At 38.1% G+C, this 27553-nt stretch overlaps 1 protein-coding gene across 2 annotated transcripts in view; it reads left to right on the top strand.

Moving 5' to 3' along the window:
* The window catches only part of LOC110312287 (contactin-associated protein like 5-3), a 604300-nt gene that overhangs the window by 527984 nt on the left and 48763 nt on the right, over positions 1–27553 (top strand). For both annotated transcript variants that reach the window (XM_085832770.1, XM_085832768.1), the window contains 2 exons: positions 18337–18467; positions 23301–23385. In XM_085832770.1, the coding sequence (XP_085688896.1) occupies positions 18337–18467; positions 23301–23385 (216 nt within the window). The remainder of the gene's footprint in view (positions 1–18336; positions 18468–23300; positions 23386–27553) is intronic.

Below are 27553 nucleotides of genomic sequence, written 5' to 3'. Positions count from 1 at the left end.
GCAGCAGAGGCTGAACTGAACATTATGGCTCCACAGAGTATTCTCTCTTTAGATCCAGTTGGCCACCAGTGGTGTGTGTGCAGAGGTGGAGTTTCTGGCTCTTGTCTGTTGACCAGTTATTCTGTGGCTGTATTTTCTAAAAGCCTCTGGATCTTCTCACTTTGTACTGTCCCTGTTTAAACAACACTCAAAAAATGTTTGAAGAACTGTGCAATTTCTTGAGTTTTTCAAGTAATGTTGCTTTCTTACCAGTATAGTGTGAGCCTCAAGGGGAGAGGGGTGTGCTAGAGGTACCCAATTTTTAATGTATAGATTTAGGGTCATTATGTTGGTTAATGGTCTCACAGCAGGTTTTGGGGATTAGTGAAAACCTGTTTACAAAGTGTTTGGGACACTCAGGTGAAAGATGTGGATAAATACATAACAGGGTTATTACACAATGCACATAGAGCTGGCTTCATACTGAGCCACATGGATCGTTGTAAAATGCCAAGGTGGAGAGATTTGGGGATTGCATATTTAAGTTTTGGGCTATACCTGGAATTAGAGGTTTAGGGATTAAGGAAATCCTTATCATCTGTGTGAAGAAAGCCTTTCTCAGATAAAAGGCATGCTGCTATTCTTCTTGCTACACTTGACAAGAAAACACATCTTGAGATGGAAAGGAAGATCCTAACTTCTGTGCACTTCATTTTCCTTTTTTTGCAGTAAGAAGGCTTAAATGATCATTAATTTCTTTGGCTGTTCAGTACATTAGCATGTAGATGTCTGTGTTTTGTGCACTTCCTCTTTGAATATGGTGTATTTATCTCCTGTGACACAATTTACCTCCTAGGTTTGTTTGAGGATTCATTGAGTTGCTTTGTGGGGAACAGGGTGTTTGATGCTTGTACCCAACTCTATCCCTGGTGATACTGTTTGGGGTGGTCTAGGTTTAGGCTGGTGTTTCTAGGCCTCTTATTCAACAATGTAATAAAAACATAAAGAGACTGTTAAGTGTTGAATGAAACTAGCCAAAAATAAAGCAGTGGTACTCATTAGAAAGAAACAAATGGTCAAACTTGATAGAGGACCAGGTAACTGAAGGTTCTCAAGCATCCTTGGTAGCTCTCTGGGGTATCTTTTTGTTCAGTTTAAGAAAAAGATGGAGTAGTTTCTAAGTGACATAGTTTGGCAGGTTCTATTTTGACAAATATGTTAAATTATGTAATCATTTTTTCTACTCTGATTGTCTGTTCCCATAATGCATATGATTTTAACCATATGCTTGCGCAGTTATGTATAAGCACAAGATAGAAAAATAAAAGTTTCTCCATACAGTCTTACTTCACAACAGCTTTGCCTTATTACATATAAACACAAAACCAGTTCAGACCAGATCAGAGAATATGATTGAAGAGAATCTTTCTAAGTTTAATCATCCTTAGATGGGAGGAAGTTTATCCTATTAGTTAGAGAATGGTATGCATGCATCTGGATACAGGAGAGATCTGAAGCTGCTGACTGATTGCTGTGCTAACTTATCAGTGTTGGGGGAGAGGGTACATAATGCCTGCATATAAGAGTCTCTAGCTGCCATGTGTATTAACATTAGAAGAATGGTGTACTTAGGCAGAGCCAAGCCACTTTTCTGACTATAAAAGTACTCCCTCTGTTTCCTTCCATCACTGTCTCACTTAAGACACATTTATTTTTAAAAGAGGTTTCAGTTTGAAATTTGTGGGTGAGAAGTTTATAGACAATAATGAAAGTGGATTGCACAATCATTCTCTTGCTGTTAATTTTGATGGATGATTACCTTCTCAATGTACATTAAAGATTCAGGGGGGGGAATGCTATAAGGGATACAGATATAGGATATGAATCATCTGATAAAATGCTTGCTGTGAAAGTATGAAGTTCTGTGTTCCAATCCTCAGAACCCACACAAAGCCACTTACACTAGCATGAGCATGAGTCTTTAATTCCAGTGCAACTGTGATGAGATGGGAGTTGGACACAGAAAAATCCCTGGAATCTCACAGACATGCTTACCTAGTAAATGCATTACAGGATCTCTTGTTGATCATGCCTCAAAGAATGTGGACCCAAAGCTGAGGATGTCCTCTGACTTTTCTATGTCTATTGTGGTATGTATATGTATACATCTGTGGATACACAGAAAATCACATACAGACATGCACAAACATATGAAAACGTTTAAAGATTAAGGCAATTTGAAATCTATGAAATATAATATACTATAGAAAAAAAAGAGAAAGTAAAGAATATGGCTCCTGATGGTAATAAATCAGTTTGTGTGTGTGTGTGTGTGTGTGTGTGTGTGTGTGTGTGTGTGTGTGTGTGTGTGTGTGTTTGCATTCTCCTTTCTGGAGGGGCGCCAAAGAGGAAGATCACATTGAACATTCAAATATTTCTTTAAAATGAAAGTAGCACAATAAAACTCAAAGAAACAAGACATAGAATTCTTCTTTTAAGGTCTGGACTCTCAGCATTCCTAGCAACAACTAAATAAGCCTGGGTGTCCTGAAACATAAGCCACTGACTTCTTCAGGCTTCTCAATGAATTGCCAATGAAAGTCTAAATTCTTGAAAAGTGGGGTATAAATTAGCAAACTGCCAAAGCTACTGAAAAAATGCAGTGCTTGTTTCCTGGCTGAACTACTTTTTGATAAAGTAATAATCCTTTCTTAATCTCTCTCCAGCTTTAAATAATGGCCCATGTCTGTGCTCAAAGTTTAATTTTGATGGCTGTCTTTTTTTTAATAAATATATTTAGTGGAGTCTTGAATATCATTTTATGATTAAAGCTGAAGTTATTGTCCTGGTAGAGTGGACCAAGGGCAACAAATCAAGAGAAAAAATAGAAACGGGCTATTGGAATCTTATTTACCTGAGTAAGTCAGCTTTCTCCTCCTGCCTACACATGTACTACATTACGCATGTTTTCCTGCTAAGTGCCTTTGTTGTAAGGCTATTGACTTATAGCAACACTGTATACTGGCTGTCAGTGCTCCAAGTGCATTAGATGTGTGTATGAAAAAGAGATACTTGAAAATAGCACCCGTAAATATCTTTTCACCCAGCCCTCCCTTCTCTTTATCTTCTCTTCTGTGAGTAGAATCCTAAGCTGCCAAACTTCACTTTCTTCCACTGTTTTTCTATTTTTCTGTTTGACTAATAAACAAAGGGTTTGCAGGGGAATGGGTATAGTAGAAGGTTAAAATTATAAAACCAGGACCTCTGATTTGCATAGTCTATGATTGGCAAGTTGGTCAGTCTGAAGAACTCATTATTTAGAAAGGATGATAATCTGTCAAGTATCTGTTATGGTGTCACACAGTTATCTAGATGGTGTTTCACTATATTTTTCTGAGAAGACACAGCCACATTTTCATTCCAGGTGGCAACCAACAAATCAAAGTACAATTACTTCAGAGTCCATCTTGATAGACAAATGACTTTTTAAGGCTTGCTTACAAAGCACAGGTAAAAGATCCCTTGCAGAAGCATGAATGGCCCCTAAACTGTTGTATCACCACAAAGTACCCACACCAGAGTGTTGCTTCAGCACAAAGTCACAATCCACCATAAATCACAACCACAAGGAAACTACATTATGGAGTCTTGCTTTTAATTCATTTTCCTGTTTACATACACTCTAGCACCTCCCACCCTCACTCACAGCTGCATAAAGGCAAAGGAACAAGAGATGAAATATTAACCCTCTTTTAATGTAGTCCTCCATATGCTAGGAAGTGTCAGTAGCTCCATTATCATTATCATTGACCTAATTGCTAACTGGATTGTCCTGCTCTAATAACAATCAATAATGGGTTGACTCTAAGATGGCATCTTGTCATGACTGGAGTAAAGAGTGCCACATAGCAAGTGCTCAGCCCAGATTAGCTACTTGATAGAAACACATCTCTGGGTATTTATGTGAGAACTTTCTACATTAGGTTAATAATTTGGGAAAACTCATATTCAACTCATATCATGTGGCTAGCATCACTCATGTGCTTTCTATACAGTTAAGAAAAGCTAAGCACCAGCATCCTCTCTCTCCTCTTTCTGGCTGAGGACACAGGCATGATCAACTTTGGTGCCATGAATCCCCTATTGTGATGGGAGTCCTTTTTATCTGTGAGACAATATAAATCTTTCTTTAGTTTTTTTTTTTTTTTTGGGGGGGGGGCGGAGTCAGATATTTTGTTCTCTTCAATGAGGAAATTAACTAATGCTACATCTAAGCAGACTTTTTATGGATTTGTGGATGCTACATGAATGAAATCCAGGCATCATCTTATCTGTGGACTCAAGGAATCCCCTGCTGAGAATGTTGCCTCCAGACTCCCTTAGGTTGCTGGCACAACTCTTGTTCCTTGGTCTTAAAACCAGTTTTGATGGTAGGCAGAAATATTGTAAGAGCCAGGGGTGGTGGTTGACTCCAAGGAAACAGCTTCTTTGAGAAACACCAGGAGAGATGCACCTATCAGCACTTACTGATATCTCAGAGAACTCCATCTGGTGTCAGCCTAAATCATCTCCTGGCTAGCATTCATGTTGCTGGAAAGTACTCAGCATGTTACTGGATGATAATGATACCATCAATACCTTTCTTACAGAGAGTATGATAGCACATATAATACCTGCACAGGTTCAAAAAAGAAAAAAAAATATATATGGAAGGACTGAAACAGAAACATGCATATCTGTCATAACAAAGAAGCTATTTACAATTGAAGAATTCTGTGAATAGGAAAATCAATTTTCTCCTCTGGCATATCACCTAACATCCTCCTGAATTCCTCATCTCTAGACAGGTAGATTGGTGTGTTTCATTAGAAAATGGAAACCACATTCAGAGCAGATTCCATTATTGTTGTGTGAAATATTAAAAAATAAATACAATCCACTCTATGCCGGCAGGTTCCACCAGGCTATCCAGACAGGTACTGGCAGGCATGGCCAGCCAGTTCTCATCTCATGGAGATTCTCTGACTGAGAGCTCTGAAATCTCTCCACACAGCTTGCTAAGTTCCCACTGGCAGGTAGCTACCAGGCCAACCCCATGTTTCAAAATTCACATGGCCTTTTGGGTGCACTTCTTGCAAATCCACTGTACCTTTGTCTCTGGAGCCCAGTTGAGCCCTCATGTGAAGGAAAACACACCAACTTGTTCAAAATCAATTGTTAATCAATCGCTGGGTGCAACAACTAACATCCTAATTTATAAGCCATTCTAAGTTAAATCCTTCAGTAGCAGACCCAAAGGGATCTGGCACCTGAAATGGGGCCTCCACTATCTACATTTTCACCTCCTCTCCAGTCCTCCTTCTCTTCTTCTTCATTATCCCTCTGTCTGACTCAGAAGTACCACCTACTCGCCCACCCAGTGATTGGTTTCTTTACTTATTGGAAGGGTCATGTGAAGTCCCTGAGCAGATAATTCACTCCTTGTTCCAGGCAGCTCCTCTTGGGGAAGCTGAATTAGCATTAAAATATAAACAGCACCAGGGTTACCCATAGCACTTCCCCCTTTCTGTCCAATTAAAAGACTCTTGCAGTATATTTTATCAACACAAAACTGACATTTTGTTCGTTTGTGTGCTTGTATGTGTTTGTGTGTATGTTTGTTATGTGTTTTTAAATTTACTTAGTTAATTTTTAATCCTCTTCCTTTTCAGTTTGTCTGGTTTTATTTTTCTTTTGTTTATTCCTTAAGAGAAAGAGAGAGAAAAAGGATGAATTTGGAAAAATAGAGAGGGCGAGAGGTTCTGGAAAACATTAACAGAGGGGAATAAATGTAATAAAAATATATAAGGAATATAGTAAAAATTTACAAATAAATTTTATAAATGAAACATATGAGGAGTATTAACAAAATTTAAAGCAGAAAAATTATAAAGAAGCAGGTTAAAAATCTTATTTCCCTTTAGCAGTTGGTGTTCTCTGTGAAATGTAGGCATGAAGGCCACCCTTGACTTTCTTTTAATTTGCCTCTTTATTACTAAAGCTACATGTTCTTATGTAGTCTATGTAAGCACCAAAACGTGTCCTCTATTTGCAAAAATTTTAACCGATAAATCTTCTAATGTTAAAAGGAAATGTCTTTATAAGAGTCACATTCTCTAAGATCCAATTTGTTAGAAATATTAAAATCTTGTTAACTTTGTCTCTGCCATTTTAAGGAAATGAGTAGTTATTGAGAAGACTAGTGAGAATAAGGGAATGAGCAGGAATGTATGGTCTCTGCATTATTTTGTATCCTGATCTGGACACATGCATCTCATTCTCAGTATTGTTACTTGGTCAGGGAGATCATAGGGCCTAGGGGAGAACCCACTACTATTATCTTGGCAAATAGACAATCTAACATCCTCTGAATTCCTCATCTCTAGATGCAGAGATTTGTGTGTTTCATTAGAAAAGCATTGTTTTGAAGTGGAGAGTAATTAATATGTTACCCACTGCTGGTTTGAGTTTAGAAAAATAACTAGCTGGAGTTCTCACAACTAAATGAGACAGTTATATTATACCTCTTCTTCACATGGCTCAAGGAAGTCTGTGTGGAACATTTTAATATTTATTTTAACTTTTAATTATGTGTATGATATGTGTCTGTGCATGTGCATAGGATTATAGGTGCCCAGCGATGTCAGAGGCATCAATCCCCAATCTCATGGAGCCACAGTTGCAGGCATTTGTCAGCTGCTAGACTAGAATGGTTGGATCTAATTCGGTTCCTGTAAAAAAAAAATGCATGTGTTCTTAAACACAGAGGAATTTGTTTAACTCTGTCTTATTTTCTAAAATATGACTTCAAAACAATCAACCATGACTGTTCTTGATTGATTATCTCCATGAGAACAACATTCAGTCCACACTTTGTGAATAGACTGTCATCAGTTTAAGAGTCAGCAAGTAGTACCTGATAAGCTAAGATTTCTTTAAATGGTTTCATTCTTTCACTTAAATACTAAATTTAATAAAGAGAATAGATATTTCAAAATATAGACACTTGATAATAAAATGCACAATGTCATGACACATTACAATTTTGTCATTATACAACAGTCCACACTTGACACTACCCAGTAATATTGTTACATTGACTTTACTTTCAGATGGGACTTTCCCCCTACCTGATCCTTGGCTCTGAGGTCTTTAGACCCAAGATGGATTACTCCCATAAGCCTGAAGAAATATAGCCTGGATTTTAGTTTCCAAACCTCTTCTATGAACACTGATATGCAGATGGATGCCCAGTACTTGAAAATATTTAATGGCTTGAAAATAACATGTCTAAAGAATCTCATGTATTTAAATATTTAACATCTAGCTGATAGCAGTTTGAGGATATTGTGGAAGCTTTAAAAGGCAAACATCAGTCAAAGAAATGGGTAGTTGTGGGGCAGGCTTTGAGGGTGGATAGAGCCCTAATCATAGTCCCAGTTGCTCTGCTTTTTGGTCCACAAAGATGTGAGCAACTGCAACACAATCCAGCTGCCATAAAACTTTCAACCTGAATGTCTTACCAACCACAATGAGTTGTACCATCTGAAACTGCGAGCCAAGCCAATGTTCACCCTAGATGTTTCTTGCCCACTCAAAATAATGAGAAACGATTCAATGCAGCTTGGTTCTCATAGCTGCTTTATCCATTATGACTTCTCACTTTTGGAGCTGGCTCAGTGGAGAATGTCTTTGGTATATAAACAGCTGAGTGAGTACAAGGACCAGCATTTGGACTTCCACATAAAATCCTGGAGGTCATATTGGCCTTCATGTAGTACCAGCACTTGGGAAGCTGAGAAAGGATACCCAGAGTAAGCTGGTTAAATAAAATAGAGTGTTATCAAGAGACTTTCTCTCTTCAATAACATGGGGAGTTTGATTGAGGAAGAGGCCAGTTATCAACCTTAGACCTCAACCTGCATACACATCCATCAATGTCCAAATGTTAAACCACATACATATGAGTATGCATGTATGTACCCAATGTGCATATCACACATCTGTGATACAGAAAAAGATTGTTCATCTTCCTCTTCCTTGTCTTATTTAACTCATCAGTTATTGATACTTATCTAATGGCCATAATCCAGTGCACTAAACAATTATAATCAGACTAATGTATATATGTTTGCTTTTATAATACACAGGCAATACTGTGCTGATTTACATTCTATGCACTGTTCATGGTTTGTCATGATGCACTTAGGTGGCTCCTTCTAAGTGATAGCCTGGCCATTTTGGAAAAGTATTTCTGTATCCAGAAATTATTTTTTTCCTTGAATACAGAAAATGAATGAAAGAAAGAACAAGAGAGAAAGAAAGAAAGAAAGAAAGAAAGAAAGAAAGAAAGAAAGAAAGGAAGGAAGGAAGGAAGGAAGGAAGGAAGGAAGGAAGGAAGGAAGGAAGGAAGGAAGAAAGAAGAAAGCAATGAAGGAAGGAAGGAGAAAGGAAGGAAGGAAGAGAAAAAGAAAAATGAGAGAAATGGACAAATACCTCTGTGACATCTAGGTAGACTCTGCATCATTTTGTCAGATATCTCTGATGTTTATGGAGCAAATGGTGATGCTATTTTCTCTCTGTAGAGAAGTGGCTTGGACTGAGTGGAAACTTTCATGGCCTCCACTTTTCTGTTTTGACAACTGAAAGATAAATTAATTAAAGACATTAAATCTTACACAGAAACAGGGGTAGAACTCTCTTAAGTAACAAACCAGCAAGACAATATTTAAGAACAAGTTTGCACACCAGCTGAGTCTGTGTGTTCATCCAGAATGAAACAGGAATAAAGAATTGTGAAAATCAGATTCTGTCCCATAAATCTCATGTGATATGTCCCAATTGCTCAGTGAATAAAGTGCATTTCAGGAAAGCAGGAACACTGTAGCTCAGATCACTAGAGCCCTGGTAAAATGCTGGCTGTGCATGGTGGCCTGTGTATGCAGATATAAACAATCCAGAGTGAACTGGTTCATGAGACTGACAATTGTAGGGAACAAATTAAGGGGGTGGGGAGAAGTGGGATAGGAAAAAGATGCTCACACCCTGCCAGAGTTTCCCTATTCTCTGGTCAGTCAGGCTGGGAGGGCTGGTACCTATCCTATCCACTCATCGCTGGGTGGGCATTCCTCTATCCCACTCTTCAGGGGGTGGCTAAGGAGCAGCCCTGCCTGGGAACACCCCGGAGCTACTTTGCTAAAGCCACCAGGGTTGTGGGAGAGAGGGAAGAGGGAAGAAGTTCCCAACACTGACCAGAGTGCACAGCGGGCCTTGATGGAGCAGTGCAGAGACTCTATGGTTTAAGAGCTTTATTATAGAAATGAAGGGGAAAGAGAGAAGGTAGGAGAGGGAGAGGGAGAATGAATATTTACAAGATGATTTGTCAAGCACACAAAATACTATTGCATGATTATCTGCAATATGATATGCCAGGGCATAAATTGAGATTACAATACCATTGGAAATAAAATCAGGCTCTAAAATAAATTCTTCAACCTTGCAGATTTTATGCTATCCACCTGTATTGGTCAGTGGTTCTCAATCCATGGGCCATGACCCCTATTTTGGTCATATAACAGAAACCCTATATATCAGATGTTTACATTATAATTAATAACAGTACCAAAGTTACAGTTTTGAAGTAGTAATAAAATAATTTTATCGTTGGGGGTTACCACATCATGAGGAACTATAATAAAGGGTTGAAGCATTGATAAGTTTTGAGAACCATAGCACAGATCTGATGCCTCCAATTTTATGTACTTAATTATAGAGGAAACATTTGAAAACGCTGACTTGGCTTTCTGTTCTGCATCATGATTAGGAGAGGATTTCTGGTGCAGTTTAGTCACGATGATACTCAAATCCTTCTTTTCTGTCCTCAAGTATTACAGAATCCCCTTCCCTGTCAATGTGCAGGAGTGCTGATATGATAAATGTGGAAGTCTGCTGTGGTCTCTGAAGTTGGGAGTAGCTTTCAATATAGTATACCTGTGATTAGTTTGCTCTTGAGTAGTCTATAAATGAATTTACCCCACAGCAAGGCAAGACTACGGCTTGAGTATTTTTTTTTAATCATTTAAGTATTTTGTGTGAATGTCTTTACATAAATACACACTTCACAGAAGTGGTTCTGATCCCCATTGAAGTATTACTAATTATGCACACACCTTGGTTTTGTGTTCCATCTTTCCCCAAGTACCTACACTACTAGTACTAAGCAAAAAACAATAAATAATGCCTTGGATTTCTAAGACACAAATCACTGACAACTTTAGTGTTTGTCTCTCTAAGCATTCTAACAGTAACGGCAAAAGTACTACTCAAGGGCAAGTGTAAGCACATCTGGTCTCCTAGCAAGAGGATTGTACACAATCACCAGGCATATTTCACAAAAATGACCATGGATATCTATGGTAAAAGTTATAGAAACTGAAGGTGAAAGGTTACTGGGGTGACAGAAGTGGAATTTAGTATGAAAACAGTGGTCCTGTATTAACTTTAGCCATTACATACTATTTAATCCATCACAATGATGAATGGGGAGGGATAGTTTAAAGCAGAGGCAATGAGACCACAATTGGGGCTAACAAATTGCTTGTGAAATGCCTCAGTAACTGATTTCAAACTGTGGCTGAAATCTCTAGGCTTCCTTCAAGCAGAGAGAATCTTCTGGATTAAATGAATGCAGATAGGAAGCCTCTGTGTCACAGCTTGCTCTATTTTTGTCCCTCCCTTATCCAGGAAAAAAGGAGTAATGGAGATATGTGAGTACTTTGGTTACTATGGAGTTCAAGTATAATTGAGTTAGAATTCACAAAATGAGATTTTTAGTCAGACATTTTCCCTTAAAACATAAACAAATAAAATCCAATTCTTTCTATATAAATTTGCAATGCAGTATTTTGTCTGTTTTTAGAGTTTCTTATCACAGCACAGGAATATAAACTGCTAGGCTGCTGCCTGCCCAGCAAACTGTGCTCACTCAGCTGATAGTGGTTACTAATGAGACATCTCCAGGCAGCACTTTCTGTGTTTAGCTCTGTACTTGTATCTTTTACAGATCCCTCTGGTGTGAAAGGAGCCTTTTAATGTGATGCAAAATTATTAGAGCTGTAGTCAGAGTCATTTTGACAGTGTCAAGTATAATGACCCAGAGGACCATCACGTAGTTTGATGAAGATTGAGATAAGGAAGGTGGTCATGAATGTGAAGATGATAGTGATGAAGGTGGGGCAGTGTTTATTCCCGGAACCTGTTTCAATTACTGAGCAGGTAGCTTCAGAAAGTATAAAAAACAAAATGATAAATTCAATGCAACTCAACATCTCTTAGTGCTGTATTCTATGAACCCAAATTATTTCAGATAGGTTCATTCTGCACAATTTTATGAACTATATATTCCTTTTGAATCCAGACTGCAATGCACTAGGATGCTTTTATTTTTATCAATTAAAGCCATCTAGGTAATATTTTGGTGCCCTAGAATCTGATACAAACTGATTATCTGAAGCTATTAGTGTTCTTTCTTGCCTTTCAGGAAAAAATGCTGATGAATAGGTGTCTGAGCTCAAGATTTGAATGGGATCAAAATACTATGGAACTCTATAGTGATTCTGTTATTAAATAAGTATGGTGTGCCTTATGGAAGAACATGTTTTCAATCTCATATAGCATAGCCACACTTTAGTTTGATGACCTAGGAGGAAGTCACCTGAAGTTGACCTTGAAGAAGAACTTCAGTGTAATGTCATATGTGTGGCTAACTATGAATAGAACAAGTTACTCATCTGTCTGTAGCAGCTTTTGTTTCATGGGTCTAAGATTAGCAACTTTATTCTCCACATTTCTCTAAAATTCCTGTCTCATACTTCTTATTATTTAACTAATAATAATTTTCTATGCATAATGTGGTTGTTTTACTCTCAAAACCCCTTTTCATTTTTCTTTCATATTGTACTCAAGGTGTCTGTTGACTTTTATTATGTATTATTCAATACACACAAAAATAAAATATCTATAATTTAAGCTCTCCTAGAGCTAAAATTGTGTTGAAAGAATCACATATTAGCAAAATATGTACCCTAGTAGAGACATAATTTAGCACTGTGACCAACTTTAAATGAGAGAATACAAAATGCTTTATTACTTATTTAATACTTTGAGAGCCTATTTCAAAATGGAAGTGGGCAAGGATGCAAGGCAAAGAAGATTTTTCTAGGGAAGAAATGTTTAATCTGTGATTCTCATAGTGTAATGTAATAGTAATATAATATGGTGGCTGATTTGGGAACCTTGACTCCAGCAAAGGGAATAACTTGTGTAAAATGTGTCCTACAATGCAAGTAGGAGTGGAAATAAGCTGTAAGAATGTCCAGTTGCCATGGAGAAGGAGACTTCATGCTGTGAGGGGGGAGTCTATAGAAGAAGCTGGGTCCATGTTACATGGCCTCTGGATCAGCTTCTGCCTCCAGGTTTCTGCCTTGTTTGAGTCCCTGTCCTGGCTTCCATCTGGTGGATTACAATGTGGAAGTGTAAGCAAAATAACCTTTTTCTTCCTCGAATTTCTTTTTGTCATAGTGTTTGATCACAGCAATAGTACCCTAGACAAGACAGTACCAGGAGTAAGATATTACTATGACAGATATGACATGGTTGTTTTGAGGAGAATTGTAGAAAGACTTTGCATCCTTGGGCTAAAATATCCACTAAATGGTGAGAACTTCCTGAAATGTGCTGTAGGAGTTTGGGAGATAAGAGTATTGAAAACAGTGCAGAAAATGGAGACCTGGTTGTGAAGTTTCAAAGGGAAGTAAGACATTATCCAGCTGTTTGAGTTAAGAATCTGTGGTTCTGGTTAGCAGAGGGCTGAAAAATTGACTTTGATTAACAGGACCTGAGAACCATTAAAAGAAACATTTTGCTTTGGTGGCATAATGAATACTGGGGAGCTGGGGCTGATGAAGCAACTGTGATTTAGAAGAGACCAGAATAGTTGAGGTGACATCTTCTGGGCAGCATTTCCTCAGGCTTACCTTACCTTGTGTTCCAGAAGTGGTCAAGGTTGTACCTCATTTGGGTATTGTACTTGGTATTGTGAGATTGGTGACAGTAGTACTTGTCTTGAAGTCAAGGCAGAGAGAGTCAAAGAAAGCATTTCAGTCTTCGTCTGGAGTCCTGACAGAGAGCCTAGGAGAGGCTGTTTGTGAAAGAGAAATTCAGTTGCTGAAGAACACCTCAGCATTTAGGATACACCAGTAATACAGGATGGCTCCAAGAAAAGGAGCAACCATGTCATGGAGTCCTGGAGTGGTTCTCCACCTAGAGGAAAAACTGTGTGTCCTGCAGAGGGGGATCTAAGAAAAGTGACCCAAAACCTTTGAAGGATCCCAGAAGATCATGAGTGAATCCAGACTTTAGACAGTGGGTTATTTATACACTTGGGAGTGTGATTTTTTTTTTTTTATTGAAACTGTGCCCTGGTTCTTCCCTCTTGAAATAGCAAAGCATTTATCTTAATTTTGATTTTTACAGGAGCTCACAGTTTAGATACTTTGAACTTTTAAAAGAAAATTTAGAGTTTTTATGTAAAAGCACTGGCTAGTTTAAAGGGGTTAACTTTGTAATATGCTTAAATTGGTAAGGACTGTTGGACTTTTAACATTACTTATGTTTTTAATGTGAGTTCATGTGAGCCGTGCAGTGGTGGTCCATGATTTTAATCCCAGCACTTGGAAGGTAGAGACAGAGTTCCAGGCCAGCCTGGTCTACAGAGTGAGTTCCAGGACAGCCAGGGCTACACAGAGAAATCCTGTCTCCACAAAACAAACAAACAAACAAACAAAAATGTGAGTTCATGTGGATGAAGGAGAAATAGATATTGTGGCTTAATGATGCTGCATTTGTGTGTCAAGTTGACAAGGGGTCAATTGTGCTGCATAGTTTCATGTCAACTTGGCACAAGTTAAATTCATCTGGGAGGGGAGAGCCTCAATTAAGTTAATGCCTTATAAGATCAGGTTGAAGGCAAGATAGTTAAGCATTTTCTTCATTAGTGATGGATAGGGGAGGGCCAAAGCCATTGTAGGTGGTACCATCTTTGGGTTACTTCTCCTTGATTTTATAAGAATACAGACTGAGCAAGCCATGGGGAATAAGCCAGTAAGCAGCATTCCTCTAAGGCCTCTGCATCAGCTCCTGCATTTAGGCTCCTACCCTGTTTGAGTTTCTGTTTTGGCTTCCTTCAGTGATGGACTAAGATTTAGAAACGTAAGCCAAATAAAGTCTTTCGTTCTCAACTTTCTTTTGATCTTTGTGTTTCATTACAGCAATATGAACCCTAATAAGATAGGCTGCTAAGAGACTACTATGTATAGGATGCTGAGATGTAGCTCATGAGAGGGAAATACAACCTCTCAGAAGAATTCCACAGAGGTACCAAGCCTCTGATGCTCACTCAGTATTCCCTCATTCCATCACTATCTGTGGAAACAGTCAAAAGAATATTCAAAGACATTTATAAGAGGCATTACTGCCATTAATTTAAAGTTTCAAGAGTTGTCATAAAGATTGTCTATAGTTAAAAGAAATTGGATCATAAAACATAATTTGAAATTCATAAAACTGCCTCAATGGGACTTCTTTAAAAACTAGTTACTGCATTGAATCCTAATTACTGTTGCCTTCAAATAACATAAATCTTAAACAAATAGGAAGAATGTTTTCCTCTTAATGGAAGTGAATTCTAATATGGTGTCCAAGGGAAAAACCCACATCTTTAGTAGTTTAATGAGATCTGTAAGCACATGACAGATCGCTAATTATCTCAAGTAACTCTTCTGGACCTAGTATCTCATATACACGTGAAGACTGTGCATTGCTCAGAGATAAGGAGCTGGATCAGATTTGCTCACATCCATTTGGGTTTCCTTTCTGTTTCTGTGATAAAGCACCCTGGCAAAAAGCAACTTGGTGGATAATTCTACATTTCTACATCACAGCCCATCATTGCAGAGACATCATGGAGACAGGTGAGGGAAACAGCCATTCACATTGTGTATACAGTCAAGAGAAGAGAAAAATAAATGGGTGCAGGCCTGCATGTTTCATTGCTTGCTTGCTTTTTCCTCTCCTGTAGATACAGCTCAGAATCACTTGTCTAAGAAATAGTGTCATTCCAAGTGAGCTGGGTACTCCTCCATTAATCAAAAATAAAGATGGTGCACTAGAGATGTGCCCAGAGGATAAGGTTATATAGACAGTTCTTCAGATAAATCTCTCTTTAAATCAACAGTTGAATCTCAATATCCATCAAGTCAGAAGTTAAACTCTTAATTTCATCATTTAGCATAGTTTCCTGTCAATCAAGAAAGCCTCCTCTTCTAAGAACAAAGACATAGAGAAATAGATACATCAGAGTCCTGCAGAAATTGACAACTGGATTGCACTCAGTTGCAGTAATGGGACTTGGTTCTGTGCAAACACATTTTGAGCTAAGGTAAGATATGTTGTGAGATATTTTATGCTAGTGTAAATGGAAGCAGTGAAATAGGAGAAGATAATTGTTTCTTATTAAAGTGCTTAGAATGCTACTCAATACAGGAAACTGGAGCTCATCCCCTGAGTGTCCTGCAGAGCTTGCTGCCCACTTATTCCTTCCTGTGAAGATTTTCACAGTTGTTTTGAATTAAGAATTAATTGAGCCCAAGAAAGCCATGAGAGCAGAGTGAATGAGGGAAACTTAAAGTGTTGAGGTTACTGATTCAGGAGAAATTCTCAAGGAGCTCTAGGGTGGCTGACTTTCTTCCTACTAATCTGCCCTCCCCTCATCCAAGATAGAAATGGTGCAGAATATGCTGTATATTTGTCTTTGCTACAAGGTGACTATAACTTCCACAGACTACAGCTTTGCCAATAGGGTTCCAAATATTAGATTAAAAAAAATGGAAAAATATTTCACTGTAATCTCATTGTATTTTTAAAAGTTTATTTATGTTTTAATTGTGTGTGTGTGTGTGTGTGCGCGTGCGAGGGTATGTGTTTATGTGGGCATATGTCTCTATAGGCAGGTGCCCTCAGAGTCCATAAAAGAGCATCAGGTTCCTAAAGCTGGAATTATAGGCAACTGTGGCTCTCTCATATGTATGTTGTGAATTGAACTCAGGCCCTCTGTAATAGCAACACATGCTTATAAATGCTAGGCTTTCCAGTTTCTCATCTCACTTCTTTAAGTTGACAAGGAGTCAGTATATGTAGAGTAGAGAAATTATGATTATGATTATAAATAAAGTGCTGAGTTATTAACAGTTCAATTTCCAATTATCAATGCATTATATCCTCAAAATGTGTTGTTTCTCTTATGCTCTCCAGATTATGTGCTCTCTCATAATTATCTCTCTTTTTCCCATCCGGTATAATCACCACTCTCTTCTGCAAGTTTATAGGCTCTACATTTTCACAGTCTATGTGTAAGAGGGATCCCACGCTACACACTTTTCTGTCTCCTTTATCAAATACTGGAGCATCCATGTTACAAATAGAAGGGTTTCCTTCTTTTTTACAAGTCACTACATACACTAACTACATGTCTTTCATTCATGTCTGAACATACCTTTAAGGTTAGCTTCATATCTAGTGAAGATACGCAGGTAAGATGCAGGAATCACTTTGAAATACACTTTTCCATTAGACAGAATATATATATATATATATATATATATATATACATACATTTATTATTATATTTCCCTGTTCATATATATATTTCCATACATTTATTTTTATATATGGACTTAGATGGAATATATACACATATACATGCATACATGTATGCATGACAGCTAAATTATGTGTTAGTTCTATAAGATTTTTCAATATATTTATTTTTCTGTTTGTTTGGTGTGTGTGTGTGTGTGTAAGAGATAGAGAGAGAGAGTGAGAAAGTCTAAAAAGAACTAACAGAAAGGAAAGCAGAGTATCCATATTCTGGAGCTGACAGATCACAATACATACTGAGTAGGAATTACAGATATTAATGTTTGGTTGCTTCAGTGTTCTTCAGTTCCTGGGGAGAAGGCTTGGTCAAAAAAATGCTTGCCCTGCAAGCATTAAGTACTAAGCATGAATTCCATGTGTTCATGAAAATGATTGGCAACTAAAATCCCTGTTTTGAGAATTTTGAGAGTCAAGGAATTAGAGGAGGGCTCTATGGACAACCAGTCTAACCAGTGATAGTCAGTGACCCCTGTGTTAACCAATGAGAGACCCTGTTCCAAACACTTGAGTGAAGATAAACCAAGGAAGATACTATTTGTTGACCTTTAGCTTATACAGGTGTACAAGTGGATATGCATACTGGCATATACGTGCTCTATCTATCTATCTCTCTATATATATTAACCATATGTACATGCTCTCACATGTGCACATGCACACATGCACACACACACACACATACACACACACACACACACACACACACACACACACACACACACAAACACACCAAACTGTATTTAATTAGATAAGCTCTGAGATCGATATTGAATATACTGGTATTCTAATCTCATGGATAGTGAACACCTGCTTGAAAAATACTCTCCTGATAAAATTTAAAAGTCCAAATGATCCAGGAAGGTTTAGATTGGTTCTTTGATTTAAGCAGACTTCACTTAAACTGGTGATTATTTTACATCTCAGAGTGTGAAAACAGGGATGTCTCCTCTCTCTCAATCTCTGAAGGAGGAAGATGATTTTGAGAGAAACATATCATGAGGGTAACCATGTCATGGCCATGCTCTCACATTCCCGTTACAAAATAGGTCTGTTGATATGCTTGTCAAGGTAGATCTCTTACTTCCTCTCTCCTTTTCCCCTTCCCACTTCTCTCTTCCTTCCCAATCCCACCCCCTACCAGCTCACTTTCCTTTCTCTTTCTTTTTACTTGTTTTTTGAGGCAGATTATCACTGTGTAGTCCAACTGGTATGAAAGGCTGACCATCCTTTCTCAGTGGGCAGAGGGCTGAAATTACAAGTCTACACCATTCTTCTGATCTCACACTAGCATTTTAATTTAAAATGGCCCATACACAAAATGATAACATCACTAAGAGACACACTCACTTTAATTAGTACCTGCATTCAGAATTTTATATTTGAACTGTGATGAAAATATAAATTTTTTTTAAAAAATTGCAAGTTATTGAGGCCAAGAAACAGAAATAACCAACAATTAGATTTATGAACATTTTGATGAGATCTTCCTTTCTGTGTTGTGCTTGCTATTCCTAATTCTAATTCCCCTCCTTTTTTTCTTTCAAGGAAGTTTACAGATTCACTATCAACTAAGCAAGGAAGAAAGTCATGTGTTCACCATCAACACAGAGAATCTGGCCAATAGAAGAGTGCACCAGGTGAAAATGAGCCGTGATGGTCCAGAACTTTCTATTCAGGTACTTCACTTCTCACCTTTCTGTACAGGCTACATGCCAAGACTTCTCCATCAAACATGTCTGAGCTCCACCAAACCACATACTGGAGCTCAGAGTTGCCACAGACTGCAGTTCAGCCCTTAGCCACTGATATTGCCATCACTTGGGAAAGAACTAGAAATACAAATTCTTGAATCCCCCACCAGAGCAATTCCTTCAGAAACTATTAGAGAGGAGGAAACACTGGAGATTCTGGTTGTGGTCAAGTTTAATCAGCTCTTAACCTGACTGAGAGAAAAGGAAGAATGAATACAAGAGGTGTAGGAGAAATGGGCATAGGGTACAGATGATATAGAAGCCCTTGGGAAGGCACAGGTCTCTTCTACACATCACTACTTACTTCCTAGTGTGAACTTGGTCTTGAAGACAAGGAAAAACTGCCTGGGTAGAAAAGGCAGAGAAAGATTTGACAGGTTATGTGTGCACAGGCAAAATTTTCTGAGAAAACATTATGATAGGCTTCTGCGAAATTTAGTGACTCTGTATAAAGAACCAACAAGACATATTTTTTTAAAAAGATTTATTTATTTAATGTATGTTAGTACACCATTTCTCTCTTCAGACATATCAGAAAAGGGCATTAGATCCCATTGCAGACAGTTGTGAGCCACCATGTGGTTGCTGGGAATTGAACTCAGGACCTCTGGAAGAGCAGTCAATCACGGAGCCATCTCTCCAGCCCAACAACAAGACAGATCTTAATAAAATTCATCCAATATCTAGATTAGTCCTCTTTGATCATAAGTGAGATTGTTAACCAGATTATCATTCACTGTTTTGCTTAGGTAAATTTAATCCATTTCTCTTTTATCCTCTAAATTTGTCACAATAATCACCATCCTCTTTCTTGCCATCAACAGATGTAATGCCACCCTTCTCAGAGGATGACTTTGCTCTATTTTTTTTGTGAACGTTGTATCCTTTAGAGGAGACATCAGCAATTTTCATTAGCCTATCTCCTCCTACCTGGACCTGAGAGCTTTTGCACACACACTCTTTCTGCCATGGCTGAGCTCAATAAGCCAGCCCTCTAAGACCCAACATTCTACATATGAGTTAGATCTCATGGCCTTCTCACAAGCACATCTCCAACATCCTTATGCCTTCTTGCCTTTTAAACACCTTTCCAATTCCACCAAATGGTTACCTGAAGCACAAATCAAGTAATTATTAAATATAGCAAATATACTAACCAAGATCTTTCTGGCTCAGGGTAAGAAATCCCTCTCTCAATTGTTATTCACAGTGCTAGCTTTTTGTCATTTTATTTTTGGATTTCTTGGAAAAATAGATATATCCTGATTTCCTAAGTGCATCTTCCATGTGAGTTACTTTATCCAATGCTGTGACAAAATACCTAAGAAAGAGCTTAAATGAATTTTGGCTTGCAGTTTGAGAGAACAGTCCATAATTGCCAGACATTTGGTCACCTTCCATTCCCAGTCAGGAAGGAGAAAGAGATGAATGCTGGGGCTCAGCTTACTTTCTACTTTTTAATTATTTTAGAACGCCAGCCTTTAGGATGGTGCTGCACAAATTTGAAGTGTGTCTTCCCATCTCAATTAATCCAATCTAGAAACTCCCGAACAGATATACCTCATAGCTTGTTTCTATGGTGATTTGAAATTCCATGTAGTTGACAAACAATATCAACTACTCTACCTTCCTTCCCCTTAGTCCCACCATGTTAAACAAAAAATTGTACTAGTCAAGACATGAATAAAGTTATTTGTGCAGAAAACAAAGGTGGAGTGTTGTGTAAAATACTTCTAGGGAGGCATGAGCAAACTTCTCCCTACACATAGAGATCAAACAGCAAATTTAGATAATGGCACAACTAAGTCTGAATTAGTGAACCAATGAGTTTTATTGAAATTACTAATAGGAGTATGGATGAGGGGTTACAGGAGTGGAAATGACTCAAAGACAGTTATGTCATCAAAATCTACTTCAGCATGGGTGATAAGTCACTAAAGGTGGAAAACTGGCATATACTATACAACTTCAAGCAGAGTAGTAGGTAGGAAAGTGCTTGTTTCAGGCAATGCATTGTGGGAAGCTAAGGGCCCAGTCTTAGTGTATCTGGGCAGTTTCAAGGTCTTCCTGAAAGCTTTGGCTTGTTTACTTAGCAAGTTTGATAATATTCCCTGTAGGATGTAATATTTCACTTTCCCAAGTGCTTACTTAACAAGACAAGGTTACCTGATACATCCAGTCAAAGAATAAAATCAGGCTCAGTCTGGAGGGGCTGCAGCACAACTGAAGCTGTGACAATTTTATTGAGAGCAACCAGTCATTTTATACCCTTATAGGAAACAGAATACAGTGGTGACTGCCAAGATAAATATAGGTGTAGTTGCCAGAAAAAAAAATTATGTTTGCCAGTTGTACAAAGTATAAAGGATTAATATCTAATGCCAACTGGCCTGTTAAGCTTCCAAGGGAACATACAGAAAACCACAAAGCCATCTAAATACTTCAGTGCCTGAAGGAATGTCATAGATTCTCAGGAAATATAAGGCACACAGTGGCCCAGAACTCACAAACTCTAACTGCCAAAACCTATAATGCATATCTCTCACGGCAACTGTGCCAGGGGCACTCCAGGGTTCCCTGCACCCAAGATTTTCTCCAACACCTGATGTTGCTACAATAAAATGGGTGCATGGCAACCTCGATTATTCTCAGACTTTAGGGCTTGACTTACATTTTGTTTGAAAAGTACCCCTCTTCCCTGAGGTTTATTTCTATGCCATTAGATGATCACTGGTATCTCTCTGTGGGTCTTCAGTTATCTCTCCTATCCAGTGGTTCACTCAGGACCCTGTTAGACTCCTGCTGTTTTGTATCTATAGCTATGTGATGGCTTATCTTATTCAATCTCATAGTTTTGAGTGTCCTGCATTTGCCAGTATATCAATGCCTATCTATATCTAGACCTCTCCTAACCTCCTTCAACCTATTCCCTTGACTTTTCCCAAACACTATTCATTATCCTTTGTCATTTTATTCTTTTTTTTCTCAGTAACTCATGCTATCCAATAAGGAATACAATCCCATCGCTCTCCCCTAGAGTGTAAATTGATGAAGACTGGAACTTGGTTTGAGTTTATTCTTCCAGTGTTCCCTCTTTAACAGTCTCCAGCAATAAGTCTTCAGTGTTTTGTGAACTAAGCAAATTGATTCTACATGGTCACAGTTGCTACGTGATTGGTGTGAGCTTGTGGAGAAGGCCAGGTGTTTTAGTTTTGTTTCTGTTGCTGTCATAAAAATCCTGAGTGGGGGGAAAAATCAAACTAAGTCAGGATGAGTTTATTTTAGCTCATAATTTCAGGTTACAGTTCACCATAAGAATGGAGTCAAGTGGCAGAAATGGATAGTCACATCAATGTTCAAGAGCTGAGAGGAATAAATGTATCCTCACTCACTCATTTTTTCATATGGACAGCTTGCTTTCTCTACTTTCCTATAGTTTAGGACTCTCTGCCTGGGGAATGGTGCTACTGACAATGGGCTGGGCCTTTCAAATCGATTACTTTAAGGTAATTCCTTAAAGACATGCCTAATGGTCAATACAGGGTAGGTAATCCCTCATGGTAGGCAATCCTTCATTGTGGCAGGTTCATTATCAAACCAAGACAAATGGTATGACTTTAGGGTTTAAGCTTTGGAGTATCCTTGTTGGTGCCTCTTTTTTGAACTCCCTAAAATCACTGCATAGAAAGATATATTTAGATCTGAGTGATATAGGTAAAAAATCAGCCAGAATGATTCTCCATTTCTTGAAGCATGCCACATAGAGAGACATGGAGAGAGTTTGGGAGGACAGCAGTGGGAAATTTTTGATTTGGCCTATGGGAGAACATGAGTGACTAGTAGTTATTCCAATAAGATATTTTTAAATAATCAATGGATATATAACACAAATGGTTCACACAATGTTGGAGATTTACCACTTACCCATTACAATATTCCCGAGATGAGTAGGAGGAATAACTTTAGACAAAAAAAATGGAATATACTTGAGGAATGGTCCCTGGAGTTGTCAGGTTGACTTTTAAATAATATACCTATATTCACACTCTTCCTCAAAAAATAGACTGGATCTGACTAGATTGAGAAAAATGGAGAGCTATTAGTGGTACAGTCCAGGAAGAAGTGGGGATGCAAACCAAAATCTGAAGCTAGGAGTAACTTCCAAAAGAGCACCCTAGAAATCAAGGCCTGGAAAATCCAGCAGTGACTTCTGTTCTTCAGTGCAGTGTGAACAGCCAGCTCTGTCAGTGGCAGTAATATTTCCATCCTTTCCTAAAGTATTTATCAAACTATGTTTCATGACTAGGAAGTCCTACAGTCCACAGGAGAGAGCAGGTCAGGGATATGGAGGGAAAGAAAGGGGTGGTGGCTGAACCAACAAGAGAGGAGGAAGAAGGGAGAATGGGCAACCCAGCTGGGTCCCATTTAATGTGGCAGAGATGGTAACAGATGGGCTTCTCTACTTATTTGTTTTCAGAGAAGAGTTCTGTGAAAATTCCCAGTGGGGGAGATTAATACATGACAATAGCCCTGTAAGGTTTCTGAGGGAATGGGAGCCCCATGAAAGAGCTTATTTTACAAGGAGTAAAGAAAAGACACTTTCTGTGGCTGTGGGACAACTGCTGGGACATTTCAACTCTCTTGAGAGTGAATTCCAGTGAGGAGCCTGCCCTGTGTGAGACTGGAAGCTCTTTACCCATGTGATTGCCTTAGGCTTTCTCAAAACCTGGCCTGTGGATTTGTTTTACTTTCCTACAGATGGACCAGCAACTCTTCCACTATACTTTCTCACTAGAAGCTGAGTTCCAGAGAGCAAGGTCGCTCATCCTAGGCAAAGTCACAGGTTTGTTTTTGTATTCTATACTTCTCACTGAATGTTGTTAAACTCCATAAATTTGTCTCTTCTGTTTGTGTGTTCAGTGATTCACACAGGAAGACATTGCTTCTATCTATTCTCTTGATACAGGTTTTGAAATGAGATATGCTAAGAAACAAATGTGCTAATGGTGCAGGATGCCATTTATGTCTGTTTTGTTGATAGGTTAGTTCATTTCTAGTAATTATTATGTTTGTAAATTGTTAGTAATCTAGGTAGAAATGTGATCAAGTAATAAAGCAAATTAACATATTTTAATTTAAATGATATAATTATTTTTCTTTTAGATAGTCAACTTTTTACTTGCATTTCCTTAGCTTTAAACTAAAGGAATGAAGTAGGAAGCTGGACTGCAGAATGAGGATTCAAAACTCACGCTGGACGAATGGATTCTCCTCTTGTTTTCACATCAGCTTTGTGAATTTTCACTTTTTGTTTCAGAATATTTATTGCCTGTACAACACTGAACTTCTTTTGCTTTCCTGAATAATTGGATATCAAATGATATTTGATCTTTACCAGTACCTTTTAGAGCTTGAATATGATGTGGCTACAACTAATGTAGACAACAGGCCTTTGTTTTGGCCACAATTTATGCCCTAACTTTCCTCATTTTTTCCTTTTAATAATTTTTTTCTTTATAAAGCCTTATATATGATGTTGAATAGAATACACAGTTGAGTTGTATGTTAAGTATTGGTCATGTGTACATGTGTGGTGTATGTACACATTCACACGTATGACCATGGACATGTCTATGGTATGGTATGCTTTGGAGATCAACATCTGCTGTTGGTTGTTCTAACTTGTTTTAGGCAGGCTCTCCTGTTCTGTGCATTGTACATGAGTGGCTTATGAGCATACAGTATCTGTGTTTTACAGATTCGCAAGTGAAGTTCTTCTTCAGACTTTGAAATTATTTGTTATTTTGGACCTCTGTCTGCCCCTTATTTACTACTGATTCACTTTTTTTTTTTTTTTTGTAAGACTCTCAAATTCTCTGTGGTTCTTCTGGTCACAGTACAGTTTAGAGAACATTGCCAATCTTAAATTGGAATAAATTTAACACAAGAAATAACTATCCTATAAAATGGTTGCAGTCCTTAACTCTGAGTCATAATATCATGTTTTGGAATGACTCTTCAGAAAATCTGAGGGTCTTTGTAGGTCATGCAGGGTGCTCTTGGTTTCTTATTTCCTGAGAGGAGTCTAGGATCTGTTCATACTCATGTACAGAATGTAGATTTGCAAGGCAGAGGAGATATTTTCTGAAAATATGCTGCAGATAATGAGTTGTGCTAACAGGGCAGGAGCTTAAATAAGACAAGAAATGATCCACTGTTTCTTCAGTCTTCTAGATTCATAAAGAGTATAGCATTTCTAGAACATAATCTGAATATATAATAAGTTCAGACACTGTCATTTTTGTGTCAGACAGATGAATCAATCAATACAAATGCTTATTTCTCAACTCACTTCCTGATGATGATAATAATAATTAATAATAATAGTAATAAGGTGCTATTTCTGATGCTGTATGTTCAGGTTCACTAATGAGGCCTGGTAAGGTTTTAATTCCTCTTCTCTGTATCTTAGATATCTCTGCTTTGTGCAAAAATGTGATATTTTTTCCTTTGTGAGATAAACCTTTTTGACAAATTATTTTTCTGTCTTTAAGTCACTGAATTATAAGTGTTTATATGAAGGAAGGTATTTTTCTTATCTTGACCCTCAGAAGATCATTTTGCCAGGCAGCTTAAGGGTGTTCTATATCAGATGAAGAGAGAGGGAAAGAGAAAGGTAAAAGGGAGAAAGAAAGGGAGGGAGAAAGGGAGAGGGGAAAGGAGAAGTATGTTTGCTCTCCATAAATGAAGATAGTTTTCTATGGTAAATCATAAGATGGTGCTAACTTTTATTTTTAATTGTTTACTGTCATTTTGCTTATCTCCAAATCTTTTACTTGGTTACAGCAAATATTATATCAATGCCATTAAGAGAAAGTCATATTAGGGACTGATTAGGTGACTCAGCAATGAGAGCTGAATGGGAGCCCCAGAATCTGTGTAGAAAAAAACAGACATAGTGGCATGTGCTTTAAATCCTGGTTCTGGGAGGCAAAATGAATTTGTCCAACTCCCTGGTTAGCCAGTCTACCCCAATTGCTGAGTCCCAGGGCAAAAAAAAAAAAAAAAGGAAAGAAAAAAAAAAGGAAAGAAAAGAAAAGAAACAAAAATTTAAAAAAAGTGATATGTGTATATAGTGATGGGTGATGACAGCTAATGTGGTTTTCTGGTACATACACACACACACACACACACACACACACACACACACACACACACACACACATTTGTATATTCCTAAATACAATTATGTATCCATACAGATATGTACATACACACCAAAAAGATAAGTACCATTTTACATAGCAGGAGAGAAATCTCTTTAAGGAAGTCAATGATAAAGACACCTCTTTCTGGAGATGCCTCAGGAATTACCACTGGGCATTCATCACAGTTAGCTCACCTGGGTATGTCAAAGACTTCGTTTTATTTGCTTCTTTCATGAGAACCAATAGATCTCCAAATTCAAAAATCTTGAAGTTTACAAAGACACGGAAAGCATAAACTCATAAGAACTACAATATTGCAGTTGCTGGGAAATTTTATGGGAGATTGAACCCAGGGTCTTCACTAGACTAGAAAGGGCTTGAGTTCTTCTCCTGCTCCCAGACCAACTCTATCCTAACCTATGTTCCCTGTAAGTCAGTATTAAAGAATTGTTATTACTGTTTTCTAAAGAAATAGCTTCATGATTTACGGAAAAAAAAAGCACTTTCAAAATGTGGAAACATGTTAATATCGGAAGGAAAATAACCATAATTATCAAATTTAAATTGGCAGTAACATGTCATTCACAACATACTGATGGTTATTTATTTCTACATTTGGTATTGACTAACTATCTTCTGTTTGGTGACTTGGTAGCTCAAATCTTAAGTATATCAGAGACATTATTTCTTAGGACTAAATGGGCCAAGCATTAACTCAAATTGAATCCTGGACCCACTTGAACCGAAAAAGCAAAACAGAAATGTGACAAATTCCATGACATCCTTGTTTGAAACCTGTCAAAATTTCAGTCGATTATCCTTATGATGGGAAGCATGCCAGCATCTAAGCAGACATGGTGATAGAGAAGTAGCTGAGAGTTCTACATCTTGAACCAAAGGCAAACAGGACAACACTGGATCTTCTACACTGGGCAGAACTAGAGAATAGGACCTCAAAACCTATCTCCACAGTAACTCATTTCCTCCTGCAAGGCCACACCTACTCCAACAAGACCACACCTCCTAATAAAGTCACTTTCTATGGGCCAAGCATATTTAAACCACCCCACTAACTCAATGTCTAAGGTAACTGGGATACAGTTATGATCTTCTGAGTCTTCCAAAAGACCTGGATAACTTTCTGGCTGTACTCTATGCAACTCACTCAGCTTGTCTCCTAGGCTCAGAGCCACTGTACTCCATGTCTGCTGTAGTCTTGACAAATGGTTTTCATGTCATACATTTTCAAAACCCTCAGGTCTTCTGCTGTAATTGGGCTGCATTGTCACCAATGACCTTTCCTGGGCTAGCTTTAGGGATGCTATTCCTCTCCCCCAATGCCAAACCTCAGATTTCCATGACCCAATAAAGCCGTCAAAACCAGTGCCAAGTCAATAAAAGTTACACTACTAATTTGGCTTCCAGCATGGAGTAGAGCCTTGTCTGCCTCTGGACCATGACTTCTCTGTGCTGATCGCAAGGAAACGCTTCCCAGAAGACTGTTCCTTCACAATATGAGTTTCTTCTTAATACACCACCAATTTCTCACCCCAGCTGAGTCCCTACAAACCAAAGGTTTAGTAGTTTCTATATCTTATTAATCACAAGCAATTTTTCAGCCCCACATATCTACCCATGATTTTTTTTAGTTTAAAACATGCAATAGCTCTGATAGACTTGTTAAATGTCTCTCAAATTTCCCTTTGGAATTTTACAAGCCAGACATCTCTCATCTGCACTTCTCCCAACACTCTCTCTTGTTAGCAAGCAGGCAAGGCAGGGCATCAGGAGTAGGAAGTGGCT

Source organism: Mus caroli, unplaced genomic scaffold (genome assembly GCF_978045245.1).
Source record: "Mus caroli unplaced genomic scaffold, Mus_caroli_1 scaffold_18, whole genome shotgun sequence".
In the NCBI taxonomy this organism is placed as follows: Eukaryota; Metazoa; Chordata; class Mammalia; order Rodentia; family Muridae; genus Mus; species Mus caroli.
This window is presented reverse-complemented; position numbering and strand designations above follow the sequence as displayed.